The 24,982-nt window shown below is 29.9% G+C and overlaps 1 protein-coding gene across 1 annotated transcript; it reads left to right on the forward strand.

Moving 5' to 3' along the window:
- The first annotated feature begins 8,963 nt into the window (after nucleotides 1-8,963).
- On the forward strand, nucleotides 8,964-14,573 carry LOC126693215 (cytochrome P450 81Q32-like). Its single transcript, XM_050389120.1, has 2 exons — nucleotides 8,964-9,884; nucleotides 13,857-14,573. The coding sequence occupies exons 1-2, from the start codon at nucleotides 8,985-8,987 to the stop codon at nucleotides 14,481-14,483; spliced, it is 1,527 nt and encodes a 508-aa protein (XP_050245077.1). The 5' UTR covers nucleotides 8,964-8,984; the 3' UTR covers nucleotides 14,484-14,573.
- Nucleotides 14,574-24,982: the final 10,409 nt, after the last annotated feature.

The raw sequence follows: 24,982 nt of genomic DNA on the forward strand, positions 1-24,982 counted from the left end.
TAGAGATTTGAAAAATCATACACAAAATATCTCATTTAATTAATTGTTTTTGGACAATAATTTTTTCTTCTGGTTTTGTTTGTGAAATGTGTTCAGAGTTGACTAAGATCATGTAGCAGATTCATTGCCATATGTTCCAAATCTCCATTTCACCAATGGGCTTGTAACTAGACAAAATTTGGTTATAAACTTGATTGCAACGAATTTCTACAACTTTATTCAATATCTTTTTATTAAATGAGAATTTTGACAAATCCACTATTAGATTACATTTTCTTCTTATATTTTTCATGCTTGCAAAATTTCCATAAAATCAAAGATCAATAGTTATGTTAGCAATCAAATATTTAAATTTCAAGTTTTTGTAGTAAAAAGTTATGCAATCCAACAGTTAGATTTTCAAAAAATATATAGTCATGTTAATGTTTTAGTAGGGGTTGTAACTATTAGCTACAACCTAGTTTGTCAGCCAAACTTTGTCCCCTTGTAGCCTAAGTAGCACCCTCCTACACCTCCCTTTAAATTTTCAATTCCTATGTCACATGTTTAAACCAAGCTACCCTAATGCCTTCCTTTCATTATGAGCAAATAGTACTAGGAAAAAGCTTACCTTCAAACTGGTTTGATACTATCTTCCTCCAACCCATTTTGTGATAGTTGAAAAGACCTTTCACGTGTAATTTTAGTCACATGACTTCTTGAATGAGCCATTGACTTATTTAAATAATATACATGAATTATTAAATAAACAAAGTTTAGCTACAAAATTAGTTGTAGCCTTAGGTTACAACCTTACTCAATATCTTTTTATTGGAGATGAATTTTGACAAATCCACCATTAGATTACATCTTCTTCTTATATCCTCCATACTTGCAAAATTTCTAGAAAATTGAAAATTAATAACTATGTCATCAATAAATTATTTAAATTGCAAATTTTTGTAATTCAAAATTATGCATAAAATATGAACTTGTAAATCATATAATAAATAATATCCGATTGACACAAAATTTGACATGTGTATTGAGAGCATAAAGAACATGCAACTCAACAGTTAGATTTTCAAAATATGTAATAATATTTATTTTATTGAGTAAAATTGTAACCTTAAGCTATAATCAATTTTGTAACTAAACTTTGTCCTTATTAAATCTCCATGTAATGGGTTGGAAGAGATAGCTCCAAACTAGTATAGTGCTAAACTTTGTCCTTATTAAATCTCCATGTAATGGGTTGGAAGAGATAGCTCCTAACTAGTATAGTGCTAAACTTTGTCCTTAATAATAATAATAATAATAATTTCAAAATACACAATTAAAAAAAAAAATTGAACAAATCATCTAATTGAGTATATTCAATTCAATTTAATTCTATATATTTTTGAAGCTATGCTAAAAAATAGGGACAAAGTTATTAATATCATAGCTCTTAATCTTTGATTTTTTAGAAAATTTTTTAAGTATAGATCGAATATAAGAAAAAAAAATGTAATTCAATGGTGAATTTGCAAAAAATCACATCCAATACAAATATATTTAGTGAAGTTGTAGACAAAAGCTATCACAAAAATGTCTTGGTGATATTTGAGACTTTTCTTGTGTAGGGCCATGTTTTAGTTGTTCAACTGGCTACCTTGCGAAACATACATAGGTTTGTTTTGGGAGTGAAGTCAAGAACTTGACATTAGCATATAAAGAGCACCAATGGCTATCGGTAGACCTCATTGGTTTAAAAGAGAAAACCTGGCGCGTTTGTAACTTGTAACAAACTAGTTAGTCACATGACTCACATGCATGTCTAACTAAATTTTACAACAATTGTCCACATGCCATAAAACGATTTAACATTTTAACCACATGGTATAAAAAGAAGGTTCTTTTCTTAGTAGTTTATTGGGCCATATATATCATCATTATGATTTTATTTAGTAGTCAACCATCATGACCACGTTAACATGCAATAGGTGACCCCCTCATCATGCCCATGCCTTTTAAAAATTCATGGTTAAAAAGTAGGTTGTCTTAATTTATAAATTATAGACATAGTCACACCAAACGCACACTTTAATGGCTGAATTTTATAATAGAATGGGGCTTAAATATTAAGTTGGTATTTGTATTAATATTTAAAAAAAAAAAAAAAAATTGATTGGACCAATTATATCATATATATTGTCAAACATCATAGTAGTATACTTTTGATTTGGTCATTTAGGTCTCGTTTGGGAGAAGAGAATGGAATGGAATGGAAAGGAATGAAAAAAAGAATTTTAGAATATTCTTCTCTTCCCTTGTTTGGGAGTTTTAATGGAGGGAATGGAAAGCTCGTTACCTTGTTTTGGAGTTTAAGTAGAAGTGAATGGAATGAGTAGAAGGGAACACTCATTCTCTTCTATTTCCTTAAAATCTCAAATTTTCATTCCTCCCAAAATTGGGAGGAATGAAAGGGAATAAAATTAGATTTAATGATTTTTTTACTAAAACTCCCAAAATGTCCCTATATATTCAACCATTTATTTTAAAATAGGAGTCTAATAGTAATATTGTCATAAAATGATTCCATTTCATTCCCTCCATGTTGCTCCAAAACAAGATTACTTACATTCTATTCATTTTCATTCTTTTCCATTCCTTTATTTCAAAACATCCAATCAAGATTACTTAATTCCATTCTTTTCCATTCCTTTCCTTTACTTAAATACATTCCATTCGTTTCCATTCCCTTATGATTATTCCATTCCATTCCATGTAAATATTACTAAATATTATTAAGTGTGTATTTGAATGAATTTATTTTCATGTAATTTTTTTTTTATTCTCATTAAAAAAAAAAAAAATTAATGCTTTTAAAAGTTATGCGTTTAATATCTGATTAATAAAATTTACGATAGCAAAACCTAAGAGAGAGTAATTCTTAAAAATTCTTAAAATGATTTACATTTTTCCATCTCGCTCTATTGAGAGTTTAAACTGTTGTCACATGTGCAGTTCAAAAGATAAAGTTGTTGAATTCCTTAAAATGCATTGTTTCACCATCTATTAAAAAACAAAAGACTAAGATCGAGAGGGTCATAGAGTGAGTGAGAGTCAGCATGGCACGGAGAGAAACAGAGAATTTTGAGGCCATGATTGTATAAGTCAAGCCAAAATTCAGTGTTCCACTGCCATTAGACTGTTGAAACAGTAGGCACATAGAAAGACAAACACAGTAAGGCACGAATGCGCTAATCACATGTTAAAATCCCTTTCCCTCTCCCTTGTGTGTGTTTGTTTCTCAACCAAAAAAAAAAAAAACCTACTCATTACTTATAATAAAAAATTAAAAATTAAAAATAATAATAATCCATTGGGCATTAAAGAGTAATGCTAGAAATACAAACTTTTTTACAAACTGCTAATGTGATAAGTGGTTATTGGTAAATGATAAAGTGATGTTAGAGGTGGGTTTGAATGAAAACCAGAAAGAAATTGGCTACAACATTAGTTTGTAAAAATGCTGTAAAATAATTTGTGACTGTAGTATTACTCAAACATTAAATATGATTCACTTTTGGTTGGATTGGTTTTTATTTAGGTACTAGTGATAGTCCTATGCATTGCACGGCTATAATCATGAATTTTCTTTATATTGTGCTTTAGCCTTTAAGAACACATATATTAATACTACACATGAAACGTAATCCAAATTTTTGAGCTTTTAAAAAAAAATGAAAAAAGAAGTTAAAGTAAAGATAGATTTACATAGAAATTTGGATTGATGAATCTAATTTAGCTAAATATTATCTATGATCTAAAAAGATATGGGAGGAATTCTAAATTGATTTTAGTTAAACTTTCAAAGAAATATGGTAGAAATTTCGCATACTAAGAAATTAACTCAAAACACAGACAAAATTTTAAAATATAAAAATAGATAAACATTGATTAAGTCTTAACAATCAACAAATAAAAGTAACTTAGAATCAAATTGCACTATAAAACATGAAAGACATGTTTTGAACCAAATTCTACGTAATGATAGTCAATTGAAAAAATCAAAACACTTACAAACTAAATACATAGAATAACCAAAAACCTAAAACACACAAAATAGTTCAATAGTTGAGAATTCAAAAAATAAATTAAAAAAACTTACCTAAGAGAAACCAAAAACTTAAATGGGTGTCCTTTATTTTGCTTCTTTATAGTAGATTTCTTCGATATGATATGATTTAGGTGTGGTTTTGATTAGGATATTTGTACGTGACTTTTGGAACTTGATTGCTTTGTTTTAAATCTAATATCTAGTATCACTCTTTTTTATTTTGTTAGACTTAAATTGTTAGGGCAATAGGGTTTAATATTTTATTGAACAAATTCTTTTTTCTTTTTCTTTTTTTCATATATTACAACATATGATTTGTTTCCTGACTCATTTCTATATTAATTACATAAACGTGTAATTTGTGTGTGGTGTTGTGTTTGAAATACGTGTAAATATGTTAATTACATAAATGTGTAATTTGTTTGTGGTGTTGTATTAGAAATCCGTGTAAATAAGATGAGCAAATGGTAGTTTATGTTGCAAACGATGGTCCCTCTTCTAATTGATTATGTTAGGCATATCGATATCTTAAGAATTTCTTAATTAATTTAAAGGCTTTGGGTTTGTGTTTTTTATGTTTTTTTTATTTTTATAAAACTTTCCTAATAAACTAGCTAGGCCTTATAGGCTCTGTTCCAATTTATTTTGGGGACGAGATGATAATGGGGCAGGGGCGGAGAGAGGGGGGGTCGAGGGGGGGGGGGGGGGCAGCTGCCCCCTGACCTTCTCAAAAATTTTCTATGTATTAGTAGTATACTATTAGTAAACATAGTAAAAGGTTATTTGCCCCTCCTGACAGAAGCAACTTTTTAGTCAACAAGAAGACAATTTTACATCCACAAAGCACTGAAGCAGCACTTTTATTAAATAATAGGTCCTGCGTACAAGTACATTGGTTTTGCACACAACTTCATTGAATAGGACTGGGAAAAAAAATATAGTGATACCAAACTGTAGAACCTCACCAGTCAGCCTCTTATTTACAATTTTTTTTCTCTTGTAAACAACCATTTTCAGTCTCAACCTGAGGTTTTTGCTGATCTAAAAAAAAAAAAAAAAAACCTGAGTTTTTGCTATAAACTCAAATGTCTACATAAGATTTTAAAAGCATTTATGGCATTGAGGAACATATATATACTTCATAGTAATATGTCCAGGTCAAATTCTAAACGAGCTTGTGTCGAAGTAGATTTTGCAATTGAGTAAATTTAACTAGAAATGAAAAAAAAATGAATTAAAGTAAAATTTTATATTAGATTATGTATGACAATGACTTTGGCATATAGTTGTTTATTTATTTTGTTATTAGTATCGATTAATATTTCTTAGATTAATTTTACCTTCAATCTTGTCTTTAAATCTTGCCCCTCCTGACTTGAAATCCTGGCTCCGCCACTGTAATGGGGGGTATGTTTCATTTTCTAATTTGGTCCATATATATATATATATATATATATAGTTTGTTTAATAAACGTTAAATTTGGTTGATGGGAAAATGCGGGAAAAGGCATAATTTGATATGGTAAAATTATTGTTTGTAAAAATCAAAGCCATTCATAGAACTATGAAAGATTTATGCACATAACGTGTTCTTCTCCTATGCCATGATCTCCAATATATTTTATGATTATCTAGATAACATATTTAAGAGATTATTGTAGAGAAGAAGTAACTACAATTTTGTAATACGATGGAGCACTGATTTCATGATTGTGAAATTCATTGGACTTTTTTTATCAGGATGTGTTTAAATTTTATTAATTAAATCCTTTTGAATTCAATATTAGGTTGTTGTGTAATAAATTTAAATTAAGAAAAGAAAATTTTAGTATATTTTCTTAAGGATTTTTACATCATCATATATAATAGTAAGAATTTAATCTTACTGTTTTAGTATATTTTCTTAAGGATTTTTACATCATCATATATAATAGTAAGGATTTTTATGTTTGTGTATGCCAATACGTAAGCAAATAATTAGACGTAGAATCTTGATCCTTGAATTTTTTATTATTTACTTTATACCTTTTTTTTTTTTTTTTTTCCAGGTATTGCATGCCCACAGGTTTTTATTTTTCCAAGTTCCATTGTTTGAAGCAAACCCTAATGGGATCACGTACTCGATGACGCAATTGGAAGGAGATAAAAGAAAAGAAAACAATTGTGCGTACTCACTGACTCAACGCATGCACGTAATCAACTACTTTTGATGAACCGGAAATTTTATAATCCACTAGTTATCGCACGTGATGAAACTAATTATAATTAAGTGATTTTGCTTATTAATTGTCTCAGCTGCAGGGGCAGCGGTACTGGGGGCGTTACTTGTATGTGAGGGTAGTCCTAGACCACCCTCACTTGTTTAAAAAAAATTTTATATAAAAGTTTATTTTAAAATTAATATATTCTAGAACTACCTTGACTTGAAAATATTGTATATATATACTTTAAAAATATATATTATTTACTAAATTAACTTATTTTGATCACCCTAATAAAAATGTTGAACACTTTTACTTGAGACTCAAAAGAATAATGTTACATCCACAATATTTTCACAACAAAATTTATATGGTAAGTTGTTACTAATTCTAATTTGAATTCAATATTGACATATTTTACTCACCAATAACAAGCTAACAATTTTTTACATAAGATTTGTTATAAAATTGTTATGGTCACTTTATTATTCTCATATCAACATTTTCAATTTGCACTTTTTTTTGTCTATTTTTTTTTCTTATTCTCTTTGTTAATACAAAAAATTGTAATATTTCATGTATTTGCGTTTTTTTTTTTTTTTTTTTTTGTGACGTTAATATATTCAAATTGTCTTTTTATTAAATTTTGTATAATTTAAGTTTTTTAGTGACCACCCTAAAAATAATTATTGGAGCCGCCATTGGGCAGTGATACATTATCTTCAGACTTCAGGGGTTCATTTATGACTTCATGTGTCTCTTTGCTTAGGACACTTTTATTGATTTAATTATAAGGGCAAGCTAAGCCACCATTTGAGATTGGAGAAGTATTAGGTGATAAGTTGTTAATGGTTCTAATTTGAATTCACCACTAAAATTACGTTTTTGTTCACCAATAAACTTGTCATTTAAGATTTGTTACGAAAATGTTGTGAACATAATATTTCTCTTTAAGATATGCAAGTTTATGAGCCGGCACTTAGTAAATCCATGCAAATAAATTTTGCAAACATAATTGATAAGTTCACATGATTTGTTTTTCTATTCTTAAAACATATTAATTGTTAACTACCCCTATAATTTATTTATTTTTAAATCTATAAAATAAAATAAAAAATGAAAAATTTAAAGCTAAGATGCCTTGTCAAAAACATAAAGCTAAGATGCATTCATAAAATGTGTAATAGAACTTATAAAACTCAACATTCAAGTGCCCAAAATAAAGAATATTTAGTTTGGAACGTTATGGACAGATATTTTCCCTCCAACTCTTGTCTCATGTACTAGGAATGCAAAGACAATATCCATTAGGCCTAAGAGAAAAACTAACATAGAAATACTATTTTTTTTTTCAAAATAATTTTGTTTTGATTGAAATAAATTATTTTCACTTCCTTTAATTTTCTAAGAATAAAATGATACAATTCACTTTCAATTAGTTTCAACACTAATAGTGGTAGCTCTAAGAATTCTTTTCAGGGTGGTCATTAGAAAAATTTAATAAAAATAAAACTTGAATATATTAACATCACAAAATAAAAACATACACAAATATATAAACTTTTAAAATTTCATTTCACAAGTTTTTATATTTTGAAATCATTGTGTGATGTGATAGTTTCACTATCAATGTTATTTGCTACGTCTTTTTCAATATACACTACTAAGCAATTATTAAGCTACTGATCTCCCATTCAGTTACCAACATATTGCCTAAATAAGTAATAATATAAACAAAATTGATTATCTTTTTGAAAAACTATATCACATAAATCTAACAAATTCGGTTAAAGACTAAAGCAAACACTAACAAATTAGTTATTTGAAAATTGTGGATTTTTTTTTATATAAAAAATAGCAATTTGAAAATACAATTTAAAAAATCACAATTAAAGATTGATTTAGGTTTTTAGGCTAATTTGTTTGTATGGGCAAGTTTTGTGAAGTGCTACATCTATAACATTTTTGCAATACTTAAACAACAAAGCCTACGTGATAAGTTCTTACCGGTTTTAATTTGAACTTATCATTGAAATTAATTTTCAATTAAGCAGTAATAATAATCTACTACTTAGGATTTGTTACAAAAATATTGTGAAAATGTTGTAAACATAGTATTTTACGCAATTTTTTTGTTCAACATTCAACGGACCAAAATTTTGGAGAGGTTGAATTTTATTTATAATGGACTTTAATTGTTATAGGGTGGTCAAAAGGTCCATATTAATTTAAAACTCAAAATTTGTTAAGGTATATTGAAAAAAAAATAAAAAAATTTCAGGGTGGTCACATGGATTAACTCTTGGCGCCACCCCTAAACATTGACATCACTAATACTATTTATTTATTTATTCTAATAATTCAAAGGTTAGATTGTAAAATTTAGACTATCTCTCAAAAAAAAAAAAATTAGACTATATAAACATATTTATTGAAAACATAAAAAAATATATATATATATTACTTAAATTACAAAATAATTAAATTAAAATTATTTTTATTATGTGTAAATTGATTCAGAAAAGTCAATCCCGCCTGATAACTTGGGTGACCAAAAATGCAAATTGAAATGAGGATTTTGCGCCGTACATTTCTTTGCACCACATTTAACACATGCAGAAATGCAGTCCCCCTATATATACAACGTTTTTCCAAGACGTTATCACAAAGCATTAAAACCATTTCAAAAACAAATAAACATGCAACACATTGTAATCTTCTCATTCTTCTCTTTACTTTTCCTCCTTGCAGTAGCTTTCAAGTTCTTGCTCCAAACAAGAACAAAACACAAACACCTCCCACCAAGCCCACCTTCTTTGCCAATTCTAGGTCATCTTCATCTCATTAAGAAACCTCTCCATCGTACTTTTCAACACCTTTCACAAAAATATGGCAACATCTTCTCCCTTCGATTCGGGTCCCAACTCGTAGTCATTGTATCATCCCCATCCGCTGTTGAAGAATGCTTTACCAAGAACGACATTGTTTTAGCCAACCGTCCTCGCTTTCTAGCGGGAAAGCTTCTAAGCTACAACTACACAACCATGGCATCAGCCTCTTATGGAGACCATTGGCGCAACCTTCGCCGCATCAGTGCCTTAGAAATATTCTCAGCTAACCGCCTCAACATGTTCTTAGGCATTCGAGAGGATGAGGTCAAGCACTTGATACGAGAACTATCACGCAACTCGTGCCAAGGTTTTGCTAAGGTAGACTTGAAATCAATGTTCTCAGAGCTGACATTTAACATAATAATGAGAATGGTGGCAGGGAAGAGGTACTATGGGTACGGTGAGGACGTGAAGGTGGACGACGAAGAAGCGAGGCAGTTTAGGGAGATAATGCGGGAGGTTTTCAAGTATGGAGGAGCGTCGAATCCAGGAGAGTTTGTGCCATTGTTGCGTTGGATTGATCATGGGGGTTTGGAGAAGAGTTTGACGAGACTTGCCAAGAGGACAGACTCATTCTGGCAAGCTCTTATTGATGAGAAGAGGAGCAAGGAGGAGCAGAAGGGAAACACTATGATTGATCATCTGCTTTCTTTGCAAAAATCACAGCCAGAATATTACACGGACCAAATTATCAAAGGGCTGATAATGGTAACTGCACTCCATCTCTCTTTAGATCTTTTTTTTCTTTTTTAATCTAAAATAACTCTGGTGCAATTGATATACATAAGGAGAAAACTATACGTAAATTATCATGAAAAATGAATAAACAACAAAAAGGATACGGTGTTAAGTAGTTAATAAAATATTACATTATTTAACCTTTTAAAAAATTACTAATTTAATCATTTAACCGTAATTTTAATAGGTTTCCTGCAAAATACAATAAAATAGTGAAATTACTTAAATTAATATGTTTTGCGTTGGAGTGCACATGTTTAGTGTTGAGGCCTTGAGGGTGTCGTGCACATTAGTGTCTATACGATTTTCTCTATGGAATGTGTTAATAGTATGATAGTTTATTTGATAATTAAGTAGAACTATTCAATGTGATGATTAATGGAATAGATTCGAATTTTAAATGTTTCTATTGGAAATATTAAGATCAATGGTGGAGTTAGGAATTTGTTTTTAAGGGGACCAAGTTTAAAATGAGGCCATAAATTTTTCCTTTGTATTATATCTATATTATGTACAATGAAAAGTGTTATATCCACAATATTTTCACAATAAATTTTAGGTGACAGGTTGTTACTGGTTTTAATCTGAAACCAGTACTAAAATTGCTTTTTGCCCACTAGAATAACAAATAACAACCTATCATTTAGAATTTATTATGAAAATATTGTTAAAATGTTATTAACATAGCATTTTTCTATGTATAATAGTCTAAAATAGAATTATATATAAAATAGGAGTATGATCATTGAATTCATTAAAAAAAATATAATCAATCATATATTTTCGTCAAATTAATAATATATTATATTTATACACTATATGATGTAGTATATTTATCATTCAACAAAATATTATTGTTACCATTTTAATAAATAAAAAAATTGGAGAAATGTTATATCCATAATATTTTTACAATATTTTTACAACAAATATTAAGTGACAGGTTATTATTGATTGTTATTGGCAGGAAAAAAAAGTAATTTCAATTTTGGGTTTAAATTGGAGCTAGTAACAACTTAACAACTATGGTTTACTATGAAAGTGTTGTGAAAATGTTATAGATACAACACTTCTAAAAAACATAAGAATAATATTAAGAATCCGTTTGGATACCGCTTATTTTGCTGAAAGCTGAAAACTGAAAACACTATAGCAAAATAATTTTTAAATGTGTGAATAGTGCTATGAGACCCATTTTTAATGAAAGTTTCGTTAAAAAAAAAGATTTGTGGGTCCCGTGAACAGTGCACAGGACCCACTGAATAGTGCAATCTCAGTGAAAATTTTGCTGTCAAAGAGGTACCGGGTCCCGTGCACAGTGCACGAGACCCATTGATAAACAACATCCCACGTGGTGGAGCGCTTCTCAATAAAAAATAAAAAATAAAAAGAGGAAAACGCAAACGCACAACTGCCAACTGCAATCCAAACACATACTTAGTGTACGTTTGGATTTGGATGAAAATTATAAATTATTTTACTATTCAACTTATTTTTGCTACTATTCATGGGTCTCATTGCACTTTTTGATGCTATTCATAAACCCCATTGCACTTTTTAATACTATTCATGGGCCTTACTATACTATTTCAACTAACTTTTACCTTTATCTACAGTATTTTTAGTTATAAATTTTCAGTTTTAGCAAAATAAGTGGTATCTAAACAAACCCTAAAACTAAAAAAAGGAAAAGCCCACGTACCTAAGGAGTAACTAAGATCACCTTTTGCTTTTGAACTTTGAAGTGTATGGTTTTTAAACCATACACATGTGATCCTCTTGGAATTAGAGCAAACAGTAAAGTATTATTTCTAGACTTAGTAATATGTGGAGTCCTAAAGGCTTTAGAAAATAAGTGTGTGTTTGGTATGGACGAAATTTGTTAACTTATTTTACCATTTAGTTTATTTTTACTATTATTTATAGGTCTCACTGCACTTTTTGGTACTATTCATAGGTCTCATTATACTATTTTAGTTAACTTTTACATTTATCTACAGTACTTTCAATAAAAAGTTTTCAATTTCAACAAAATAAACAGATCCCAAATAGATCCTAACTCAGAAGAAAAAAGTAAAATTTCCCTACTCCTAATATTTTCCCATACACAGAACTAAGACAGGAAATAGTCAAGCTTGTAAATTATGGTTCTCTGAATTCAAAAAAAAAAAAACATATGGGGGCATGGCCCCCTTCGCCATTGATCGAGATTTACCAATTGAGTTAGAAAACTCTTAGCTTTATGGAGCTTATTTTGAAGGCATAATTTTACGTTGCATACAACATTGTACTTCAAAACACATCTTTTGAGTTAAAACTTCAACTAAAACGTTAAAGTTCAAAACAATTTTAGTAAGTCATGTTTCACAGTTTTAGAACCATTATAATTTTCTAAGTAATCTTGAAATAATTCAGTAGGGGGAAAAAAAAAAGTGCTCTTAAAATGACTAATTTAAAATACTTTCTTCAAAACAAAATTAGTATAACTTGACAAAATTTCCGCTGTATGGAATTTTATTCATTTTTATTTTTAATAAATAAATAAATTATGCCACTTTTTTCATATAGCCTTCACAATTTGGTCTGTTTCTCAAAAAAAAAAAAAACAAAAAACAAAAAAAAAAAAAAATCACAATTTGGTTGGACTCCTGAAAAACTGAACCTCCCCAGAGACCGAACTTCTTTTAGACCTACGGTCATGGCCCTCCTAGCTCTCGAGCTTTTCTTGTAGTATATATGGTTAAATTTTATTTTTATATTGTATATATTTAGTTAAAATTTGAACTTTAGAAATCCAAGAATTGCACTTAGTTTTCATTCAAAATTAAAAATAATCCCACACCTATAGCTCCCTTAAAAAGGAGAGAGAGAGAGAGAGAGAGAGAGAGAGAGAGAGAGAGAGAGAGAGAGAGAGAGAAGACATTTTGGTTAATTACATACCTGAATTCAAGTGCTGCTACCATGTTGAGGTCAAGTCGTACATGGACCAACGGTATCTTGATGAGGTCCTCCATGCTATCCTCTTTTGTTTACTCTCACTCTCCGAAATTAATTAAGGATAAAGGAAAAAAAAATATTGGATCAATATTATTAATGATTATTCTTTCTTAACAAAATGCTTAAATTTTGATTTTTTTTTAAAAAAAAAAAATCTCCCCTCATTTCCTTTTCTTTACTTTTTTATTAATTAATATCTGATATGAGAAAAAAAAATTAAAAATAAAGAAAGTGTATGCTAATTATGTCTATATATTTGGGTTTTGATATCAGTAAGAGAAAGGGAAGCAAATTATTTTTTAAAAACTATCTATTTGTTTTTGTAGGTTTGATGAGTATAATATAAGAAGCAAACTTGTTTTAATTGAGTCGAATCGAGAAAAATATTTTCATGTCAAATTGATTGGTCTTTGCATTTTCTCAAATTTATATTTTTATTTTATCAACGGTCCTTAATTTATAATATTTTCTCTACTTTTTTTTTCTCAAAATATTTTTTAGTGAAATTATAATTCATAAATATGGAGAGGTTAAATAAAATGTGAATGATAGGAGAAGAGAAAGGTGGATGAAAAGAAGAAACATATTAGAAATATTGTGTGAACGTAGAATACATATTAGGTTAATGTAGAAATTTTATATGACTTCTATAAGACCATCTATTCTCGATGGCATGTTGGACTGTTAAAAGGAAATATATTAATAAAATGATCTTAAATGTAATAAAAATGTTAAGTTAGCTAAATATTATCAGTTAATATAAAAATAAATAAACAAATAAATCTAGCTTAGTAGTAATATAAGGAAATCAAAATATGGGTGATCCCTATTGATGAAAAGATGGGGAGAGTTACTTGAGATAGTTTAGCAAGTTTGGAATATATAGGGATCACCCATTTTTAATAGTACCAGAAATAAATCTATTTTTTAATGTATATTGGATAGGTTTTGATACTTGCAGGGACTGACACATCATCAGCGACATTAGAATGGGCAATGTCCAATCTTCTCAACCATCCAGATGTATTGAAGAAGGTTACAATTGAATTAGACAACCAAATTGGAGAAAACAAATTGATCGATGAATCGAACATCTCTAAATTATCCTATCTTCAAAGTGTTATCTTAGAGACCCTTCGATTGTATCCAACAGCCCCATTGCTCCTACCTCACATGTCTTCAGATGATTGCACCATCCAAGGATATGATGTACCACGTAACACAATCTTATTGGTTAATGCATGGGCCATTCATAGAGACTCCAATGTGTGGGATGATGCAACTAGTTTTAAGCCTGAAAGGTTTGAAACTAACAAGGCTAACGCATACAAGTTAATGCCGTTTGGATTAGGGAGGAGATCTTGTCCTGGGGCAGGCCTTGCACAACGAACTATGAGTTTAACTTTGGGATCATTGATTCAATGCTTTGAGTGGAAGAGGCTAGGTGAGAAAGCGATTGACATGGCCGAAAGTAATGGGACAACTATGCCCAAAGCCATAGCATTGGAGGCCAACTTTAAAGTGCGCCCCGTTATGAATAAGGTTCTTTCTAAGTTTGTAAATAATGTTTAAACATAAGGTTTAAAAAACTTAGTTATATTTTCAAAGAATGTTTTAGTATTAATTATCAATTATAATAAGTACACTGTTAGTAGTACATTATAATATTGTTGTATTCATGTATATTTGTATATTTTTCTTTTCTGTTGTCATGCACTTGATAATAATTTGTTTCAATTTCGAAGGTTGTTTAAGAAATAAGAAAGAATTTGGGTTATTTCAAATTTCCTTTCCAAGTTTATATATTTGAAATTGGGGTTTATATTTAGGGAATCATGAATTTGGAGGGAACCAAGAGAATTCTTACACACTCAATTTTGCACGTGCAAAGCCACCTAGCTAGCAAAAATTATCTTATGAAGCGGACATAGGAGATTTTTTTTTCCTAACTCGAGCAGAGGCAACAAAGAAATATTATTTATAAGTTGTTGACTTATCTATGAGCCTAGGGAGAAATTTTAACAATATGATTGTGTTGACTCACATAAAAATACATGGTTGAATTTAATTGTCTTTACGCAATTTAGATGTACATTGCATTGCTTAATATAACTACATGGTTTAACTTAAAGGAAAAACCTAAAGTAAAACACCAAAGTAATTGTGATTATGATTACCCAACCGGCAATCAACCCAAAATTACCGAATTCATTATTCATGTCATCAAGATAGGTTGGCCTATTTTAAATTGTCACAACATGTTTATTCCATATAAGTATATGTCATTTTCATTCCACATAAATTTGAATTTTAAATATATAATTGAGTAATTGAAAGATTTGAAATGATTATTTTGATAAATTCTTAATTGAAAATTAAAAGTCCCTAATCATTTCACAGTGAATTTCTAGTTTTCTGTGAACTTAGTTAGGTTGAAATAAATTTTTTTCAGATTGTATGTTATTAAGAATTTAGTTGGTGTTATTATAAAATAGAATTTCTATAAAGTTTATTTGCTTAGACTCCTCTATTAGTTATGAGATATTTGCAGTATGGATTATTGGATCCTATAAGTTGTGTTATAATTGTTAATATGCATAGCATTATTATAGACACAACAATTCTTACATTACTTTTTAAGACAATCAAGTTGACAAAATTTATTAGTTTTTATCTAAACCAATCATTGACATCACTTTATTTTTTACAATTAACAACCTTGGTGGTTTTAGATTGACAAAAACTTATCTTCTTCTTCTTCTTCTTTTCGTGTGAATAAGATGCTATTCTTCTAAAAAAATGAATGAGTTCCATTTTTCATAGAGTATGAAATCTGTCCCTTTTTTTTATATGTTAGCTCCCACAAGTAGTGACATTAGAATGGGTAATGTCTAATTAATTCAATTAATTATCTTGATATGTTAAATAAGGCTAGATTAGAGTTGAAAAATCAAATTGTACAAGAGAAATTGATAGACAAACTAGATGTCTCTAAATTACACTACCTTCAATGTATCATCTCAGAGACCTTTCAATTGTACCATGTTGCTCACTTGTCTTCTTATGATTGCACCATTAGAGGATATGATATACCACTTGACACGATATTATTGGTCAATGCATAGACCATATAAAGAGATCCTAAAATGTGCTAGTTTTAAACCTGAGACATTTGAAATGGGTGAGGATGGTCCACATAAGTTAATGCCTTTTGGATTGAGGATGAGGGCCTACCCTAGGGTAGGCCTTGTCCAACATACGGTAAACCTAACTTTGGTTTTATTGATTCAGTGCATTGAATGGGGAAGGGTCAATAACAAAAAAGTTGACATGGTTGAAGGTAATGGAATAACCATGCCAAAAGTTTTACTATTGGAAGCCAAATGTAAATCACTCCCTATCTTTTATAAGGTTCTTCTTGAATCTATGCATGGTGTTTGTAAAATGTGAAAGATTTTAAGAAAACTTTATGTGGCCCACATTTAAGTGATAAATGAAAACTCATGTTTTAAAGATTTTATTTGTGAAAGACGTTATAGTGAATAACAATTTCTAAGTAACTCTCATTTGGTATAACCTCTTTGGTTAATAAACACCTTGAAGTTACAAGTTTTAAACTCCTTGATGGAAGGAGATTATGGAACAAATCTTAATTTAAAAAGGTCCCTAGTCTAACCTATATATATAGCTTGTCTCCATCAAAATGAAATATGTAAGGTAAAGGTCATAGACTAGAAGACTCATTTTATAAACATTATCATCATATAGTGAGTCTTCTTTTCTCCAAACACTTAAACAACCATAGCCAGAGGTATGTTTATGTTTGTTTTGTTTCCGCTACACTCTAAATTTTATCTTACATTTGATATCAAAGCCTCCTTCATGCTATGTTGTTTAGTAATTTTTCATTCATAGGTTTTTCTATGATTTGGCTAAATTTCTAATGCACATATAGATTTAAGGATATAAAATATTTTCATTGCATATTCTTTTGTGCTGGGACCTTTCGGCTAAATTAACTATGCCATCAAAATCTGGCCTTTTAACCAATGTTAGCAAACTCAGTTTTAAGAGGCATGGAATAATGTTAAGTTTTATTCCATATATCTTGTGTATGGGTCATAGCATATAATGTTGAAGCTTATCACTAAAATAGCATATATAATCATTTGGGCTGGATGGCTTTAATATGGAATGGTTTTTGGATATAGGATTGGTTTTTCAAATTTAAGCTTCTCATGAAAGTGGACAACTGTCATGATAACTGCTTGCATATAGAATATTATGTTTCTTTGATAGAAATGAAACATGGTTTGGGCTAGTAGAACTTATCCTTTCTGACTGGCATATAGTGTGCAATGATTTTATAAAGTTTGTGACTATATATGAAAATTTGATCATTACATTGTTAGAATATATGATATTTTTAGTGTATTTATAGTTTCTTACAATTATCTTGTCTTTAAATATCATAATATGGTTTATTTTAATTGACATTATCAATATTAGGATTGGTTGATCTTTATGATGCCATATGAAGTAGTGAATATCAAAATGATATGGGAGTTGCCATAGCATCCTAAGCCAAGATGATAATCACATCAATAAATTTTTTACAAGACATCTAAGTGGCAATTAATTCATGAAGATAATGACTTGGGCCCATAGGGAGGTTATTATTTTTATGATTTAATTGGAATAAAATGGTGAATGTAGCATTAAGATGAGATTTTTCCTAGGCCCATAGGTATGGAAAATTTGATTCTTAGTGTTTATATTTACTAGTTTTATGAATAAAGTTTTATAGTAAATCCATGCATGATGCGCCTTTACCCATAGGAATGTCAAATTTACTACTAAATTGACATTGGTTAATTTAGAATTAAATTTTAAGTTTCATAGCATTAAAGTTTATTTTATTTGTTGTTGCAGATCTTTGTTTTGGTACTCATGTGGATGAACCACCATCTCATTGAATAAATATGTCAAATGAGAAATTGAGTACAAGGGTGAGAGTGATCTAATTGCTCAAGAGTAAGAACTTTGGAATTTATTCCTATAAAGCTAAAGGTTTTGTGAAAGCTATTAATATTAATTTACAAGATCCATTAAGGTTTGACTCCCAATAAAAGTTTTATGTTGCAAAAGTTAGGTATATAGGCATCCTATTAATGGTATATAAAGGTTCACCAACTTTGCTATGCCATTTGGTTTTATTGGACACATTGTTAATTAGTGTATATACCTTAAGATTAATGGGAGTAAATGTATTGTTTTTACGCCTAAATATGAATGACATACTACTTGGAAGTAGTGATTTGATTTTGTCATATAAGACATCTTATTTGCTATGAAGCTACAAGGCAGGCATTATGGATAGGTCCTAAGGTTGTTGATATTATAATGAGACCTTTAAAGATTCTTTAAAGATAACTCGGCTATAATTTTCTTCTCTAAGGACAATGTTTGTGAAAGCCAAAATAAACACATCGATATAAAGAAATTTAGTCTAAGAGATAATTTTAAGAAACTGAAATTGTCCATTGAGTTAAAATTATTGAGCTAATATATATTAATTTCAAAACTAAAGGTTTGTCGGCAAAGCAGTATAAAAGTCTTTTGGACATATAGAACTTGTTAGCTTATTTGGTGTTTAAATTCTCTCTAATTATTTTATGTTTTGGACGCATATTTGGTTAGTTTTGGAGAAGAAAATATATGATTTTTATTACATGCACATAAAGTATATGTATTAAGTTATATATATCTGTGGAGATATATAAGGATGATATATCTGTGGGGATGTATAAAAGAGGACCCAAATGGCTAATAGGTAGTCCATTCATAAAGAATTAATGATAAAGTACTCACGTAAGGATTACCATACATTATAATACATGGAAGGATGTACTCATTATAATTAAGGGTATTACCGACATGATTCATATATTGGATTCTTTATTTGAGTGGGAGTATTTCACAACTAGTTGACATGAGTAATATCATGGCCCTGTTAAAGTTAATATCGTTTATCAAGTGATTTAAATGTCAAGTGGACCAAGTGGGAGAATGTAAAATTTTAAGAAAACTTTATGTTGCCCACATTTAAGTGATAAATGAATTTTCATGTCTTAAAGATTTTATTTGTGAAAGACGTTAAAGTGAATAACAATATCTAAGTAACTCTCATTTAGTATAACCTCTTTGGTTAATAAACACCTTGAAGTTATAAGTTTTAAACTCATCGATGGAAGGAGATTATGGAACAAATCTTAATTTAAAAGGGTCCTTAGTTTAGCCTATATATATATAACCTGTCTCCATCAAAAGAAAATATGTAAAGTAAAGGCCATAGACAAGAAGACACCTTTTATAAACACTATCATCATATAGTGAGTCTTCTTTTCTCTAAACACTTAATCAAATATAACTGGATGTATGTTTATATTTGTTTTGTTTCCGCTACACTCTAAATTTTATCTTACAAAATGTCCTTGAATTTTTAGCAAGTAGCTGAGTTATATTTGCAGAGAATATTTTACAGTTGTAGTACTAATTGCAGGGACAGACCCAGGTGGGGGCCCAAGGGGCCTGGGCCCCCTTGGGTCCAATTATTATTTTTTAATTATATATATAGTTATTATATATTTTATTTTTGTAATTGGGTTCCCCTTCTAAAATCTTAGGCCCCTTCTCCTCAATAAGTCTAACTAGCCTCACCCAAATAGCAATTATCCAACCAAAAAACTTAACAAAAACAATAAAAACATTTACAATGGTGATCGTATTTTAGCACCCAAAAAAAAAATATATATATATATATATATATATTTTACCACCAAAGAACCAAAAAATCATGTGTTATTAGAGAAATTAAAGTTAAAGTTTTTGCAACTACAGTAAACTGGTGACTGTAGCAAGTTACTAAAAATAAAACACAATATTTTATTAAGATATCTTCAATTAAAAAACTCAAATTCTCTCTCTTTCTTTATTATTTTAATGAGTTATTTATATTATTTTAAATGAAATGATAAAAAAATAGAACATTTGATATTTGGTGTATTGTAAAGTAGGTGGTAAAATACATAAAATAGTTTTTTGAGGTGTTAAAAGCTAAAATTTTTAGCATCACTATTATGAATGCTCTAACTTCAACCAAAAAAAAAAAAAAAAAAAAAAAAATCCTAGCTAGCCTAGTATTATATAAAAAACATTATTTTGTTTTTGTTTTTTGTCTTTGTTAGTAAATGATTGTATCTTAATGTATTTAGAAACAATAATTTTGTGTATTTATAATTTTTTAATACAATATAAATGCCTATTTGGAGTTTTTTTTTTTTTTTTTTTTTTTTACCATGGCCCCACTAGTTTAAAATTTTGGGTCCGCCCTGACTAATTGTTTGGTAAAAACTTTTATAAAAACTAAATTTTTGTATGTACATTCTTTCGATTTATGTCAGTCAGTTTTTTTTTTTTTTTTTTTTCTTGTACTATATAATAATTTTTATCAAGTTAGAAGTTTTCTTTAAGTAATAAGAAAGAATATCAATGAATGAAATATTTCGTTTACTACTTTTGGATGTTGAATATGGGCTTACGGATATGATATATAGTACAAGAAAAAAAAAAAAAAAAAAACTATTTAGCCTTTTTGAATTCAATTTAGCACAAATTATTTTTATATATTTACTAAATAAATAGAAGTGTAAAGATTTTAAAAATCATACACAAAAGAACTCATTTAATAAATCATATTTTTGGAGCAAACATTTTTCCTTTTTTTTTTTTTTTTTTTGTGAAATGTGCTTGGAGTTCACTTAGAAGGTATAGTAAATTCAAAGTTAAATATTCTAAATCGTTTTTTCACCAATGAGCTTTTAGCCTAAGTGGCACCCCCCTCCACTCCCCTTTAATGGCCTGTTTGGAAGTTTAAAAAATGAGGGGAGTAGAGTAAAGAGAGGGAGAGTAATTCAATTACCTTATTTAGAATTTTTAAGGAATGAGGGAGAAGGGTTTGGAGGGGTTTGGAAGGGTTTCAATTACCTCTAACCCCTCATTTTTAATTCCCCCAAATTAGAGAGATTTGGAGGGAGAGTAGAGTAGATGAATTATTGACCAAATGAATTCCCAATTTACCCTTGTCATATTAATTAAATTACAAACTGATATTAAATTAATTTGTAAAAAGATTGTAAGGAGCATTAGCGAAGAGTAATTTTTGTAACATAATTTTTTTTTTAATGCTGCACCAATTACATGCACCAAAAAATTCTTCACTACGTATATTGTTTGTAACGTTACAAATTTTACTTTAAAAAAAAAAAAAAAATTAACGTTAAAAAATTAATGACATACACCAAAAAGTTTTTTTAATGCAGCACCAATTATGACATGCACCAAAAAAATTAATTTGTAATGTTAAAAATTTTAACGTTAAAAATTAAAATTTGTAACGTTACAAATTAATGACCCTTTTACAAAATAATTTTTAACGTTACAAAATAATTTTTTAACGTTACAAATTATATTTCAAAAAATTGACCGAATTCAGTTTGCATTACTTTTTTTTTCTTTTTTTTTTTTAGAAATATATATTCTACAATTAATCAACTACTTGTTGAAGCTTTTTTGGTCAGTAAGGAGTAGCAGTGAAAAAAAATAGTAATAATAGACACAATTATTTAATCTAACAAATTAATCATATTAATCATAAGTCAATGTTGCAAGTCTATTTTCAAATAGAGGAAATTTGTCTATTTAAATCATGTCCTCTCCTTTCAATCCTAATTTCAAAAACATTCAAACAAGAGGAAGGGCTAATTACTCCCTTCCCCCTTACTAATTTTAAAAACATCCAAACAAAGTGGAGGATAATTATTCCCCTCTACTCTCCTCCCTCTCTAAACTTCCAAATAAGCCATAAATTTCAATTCTTGTGCCACTTGTTTAAAGCCAGCGATCTGTTGAAACTTGAAGATAATAGAAGCGCAGTCGTTTCTTATTAAGCTAATGACACACGTGGAAGACATAAGAAGCAAGCCATGACAGGAGTAGTTACTAATTCAAACGACAGCATTTCCTCAAACAAAGAATTGAGACTGAAGGCAAGCGACGTCGTTTCTGGAACCAGTTAGATATTTTGGAACCAAAGATTAGTTAGATACTTTAGAGCCAAAGTTAGTTAGAGTTTTGAAAATCTGTTAGTGTAACAAAGTTAGCTCTGCATAATTTGGAGTTTGTTATAGTCACTACAGAGAGGTCTGTGTGAATTAAGCTAGACCTATATAAGACCTATATAAGCTTTGCGTATAGCTAATTACCATTTCATGCAAGAAGTTACTCAATTCATCTCTCTCTCTGTGTGTGTGCGTGTGTGCGCGCGCGCGTGCGCGTGCGCGCGCGTGCTTAAGCTTTACCTCACTGTTCTTGCATCAAAGTTGTTCATACATTTCTTAGTTTTTCTTCACTACCTAGGAACCTGCCCTCCAATGTTAGCAAGTAATAATAGTAAAATTTTAGCTCAAAATCGGTCTGAAACTATCTTCATCCAACCTATTATGTGGCGACTAAAGAAACTATCTACATGTAAGTCACATGACTTTTGGAATGAGTTATGTGACTTTTTTAAATAAAATACTTAGATAGTTGACAGGGACTTTTTTGCGACAAAGGTCGAAAATGCGAGAATGACCCAAATCTCCCATAGGGTTCTTTAGAAGTGTTTATTTTGGAGAATCAAGTCCAAAATTCCAAATTTATAATGAACAAAAAGCTAATGATGCTTTTACAAGAGAGAATCAAAATGCTAATAATAAAAGTACAGAAAAAGTATAAAAACATAACAGATCCGAAACTTCAACCCACAATTAGCGAAAAGAGCAAATTGAGAGAGGTTGTGAAGAAGAGAGAGAAGGTTCTCTTGTACCCATATTTTCACCCCTTGTCCTTAGAACTCTAAGAATGTTAACTGGCTGAATGGTTTTTTACTCTAAAGTTTCAGCTCTATGGGGAAAACATGATTCAACAAGTTTAAAACTTCGACCCATAATCAGTGAGAAGAGGAAATTGAGAGAGGTTGTAAGGAAAAGAGGGAAGATTCCCTTGTACCCATATTTCCACCCTCCAAACTTCGGAATTGTGAGATTGTTGATTGGCTGAATGGGTTTTCACTCTAAAGTTTCAGATATGTGGGTAGAACATGATTAGTTGATTTTGAATCTAATTGGGGCCTTTTGTATTGAACTTGAGGTGCTCTAAGTGACTTTTTTGGTCAATAGAAGAGGCTTTGAACCCTAGGGTATGAATCAAAGAAGTTATGGTCAGATTTGATTTAATCAGGTAAGAGGGTGCCTTGCTTTTTGCATAATTTGGTAGAGTAGTTTAAGTAATGTTATTTGTATTTTTCTGAAATACATGTGGGTAAAAAGTGTGTGAAAATGCGTGTAATGTTGTTTAAAAACTAAAAACATGTTGCTAAAATACTCTACCAAATGGGCCCAAAGTAGCCTAAATTCATGGGCTGATGTTTTCTAAACATGGTAGGTCCTTGAAGATTGCATTTGGTTGTTGCAGCAAACTAGGCCAGCCACTCTGGGTCAACTATATGTTTTAGGCAAAAAATGGTATAGTAGAAAAGTTAGGCCACAATCACCCAAAGTATAAAAGCTATTTTGGGGTGAAAATTTTGGGTACAAGATCTCCTCCATGAGCCTAAGGTGCTACCAGTGTCCCTTACCCACTTGGTAGCACATATGTATTGGGCTCATGCAAAAGGTCCGAAAGGAACCGACCCATACCCGTCAAACCACACTTTCTCAATTTCCCCCAATAAGTTGCATGGGCTTTGGTAATGCTATAAAGAATAAAAATAAAATATAATACATGAATTGAGTCCACAAGGAAGTCGGGCTTGATTAAATTGAGTTTGTAGAAAATGTGTCACGAAAATGGGTATCAACAATAGTCTTATAAATCATTACGTAATGAATTAGAAGAGAATGCTCCGGTTAGGATATATGTGGAAAGTGTTAGAAACATATGTGATGTAAATTGGCTAATCTTTTAACAAAACGCACTTTACTTGTAATTGGGTAGATCTAAGATAAGTTTAGTACTTCAAAGAACAAAAGTTCAAGTTTAGTATTGAAGTCATGCAAATCTGTTCAAGAAACAAGTGAAGAAGTGTTGTTCATTAAAACTCGATAGATAGCTCGACGGAATCATATCTATTGAGATTTAATATTGAAGCTCAGTAGCAGCTATATCTGTCGAGAATTACGAAATTAGAATTTCCAGATCTGAATTCACGCATATCCATGTGTATTAGTGTAGGATTTCTTTTCTCACAACCCTAGACATATATAAGGATTATTTTAAGGGCCGTCACATGATGATGCAACTTATGCAGGGTGATTATACATACATATTGTGACCGGAAACAATTTGCCCTAGTTCATCATATTCTCTCTATAAGCTACTACGTCTTTGTGCCAAGGGTTTTGTAACTAAGGAGATTCTTGATCTTCATTCTTGGATGAACTGAAGAATTTTGCAAGCAACAATCCTTCTTAAGTTGGTGTATCAGTTATGTACTGGGATCCGTGCATCATTGGTTAGTCACGTACAAAGATTTGTGCATTGAACAAAAAGATTGCCGCTACAATACAAGTCCAATTGGGTATTGGGGTAAGGGTTCAACTGTAGGTTGATATTTCAGGATAGCCCAAAGAGTTTGATAAGATTTCTTATACTTGTAACCGCTTGTGATTGATAATAGTGGATTCTTGAGAGTAATAACCTAAAAATCACCCGGTGGGGTTTTTGCCTTAGAGGTTTTCTCTATTCGTAAACAAATCACTGTGTCAATTTAATTTTTGCTACATTTAGTTTAGTTGGTGATTTGTTTATACTACCACACTATTGCATGAAACTGAATCTAAATAATTTCACTTGGCTAATTAATTGATTAATTTACCAAAGAGGTCAATACATTCTTAGCTTATCAGCTCCAAACTAATTTGTAGCTAAACTTTGTCAATAATAATAATAATTTCTAAACACCTATGATA

The sequence above is a fragment of the Quercus robur genome, chromosome 7, assembly GCF_932294415.1.
Source record: "Quercus robur chromosome 7, dhQueRobu3.1, whole genome shotgun sequence".
Classification (NCBI taxonomy): Eukaryota; Viridiplantae; Streptophyta; class Magnoliopsida; order Fagales; family Fagaceae; genus Quercus; species Quercus robur.

Bases quoted from the DNA above. Each gene is read 5' to 3' on its own strand.
- LOC126693215 (XM_050389120.1), top strand. From the start codon at position 8,985: ATGCAACACATTGTAATCTTCTCATTCTTCTCTTTACTTTTCCTCCTT. The intron at 9,885-13,856 runs GTAACTGCACTC...TATATTGGATAG, and splicing joins TTATCAAAGGGCTGATAATG to GTTTTGATACTTGCAGGGAC.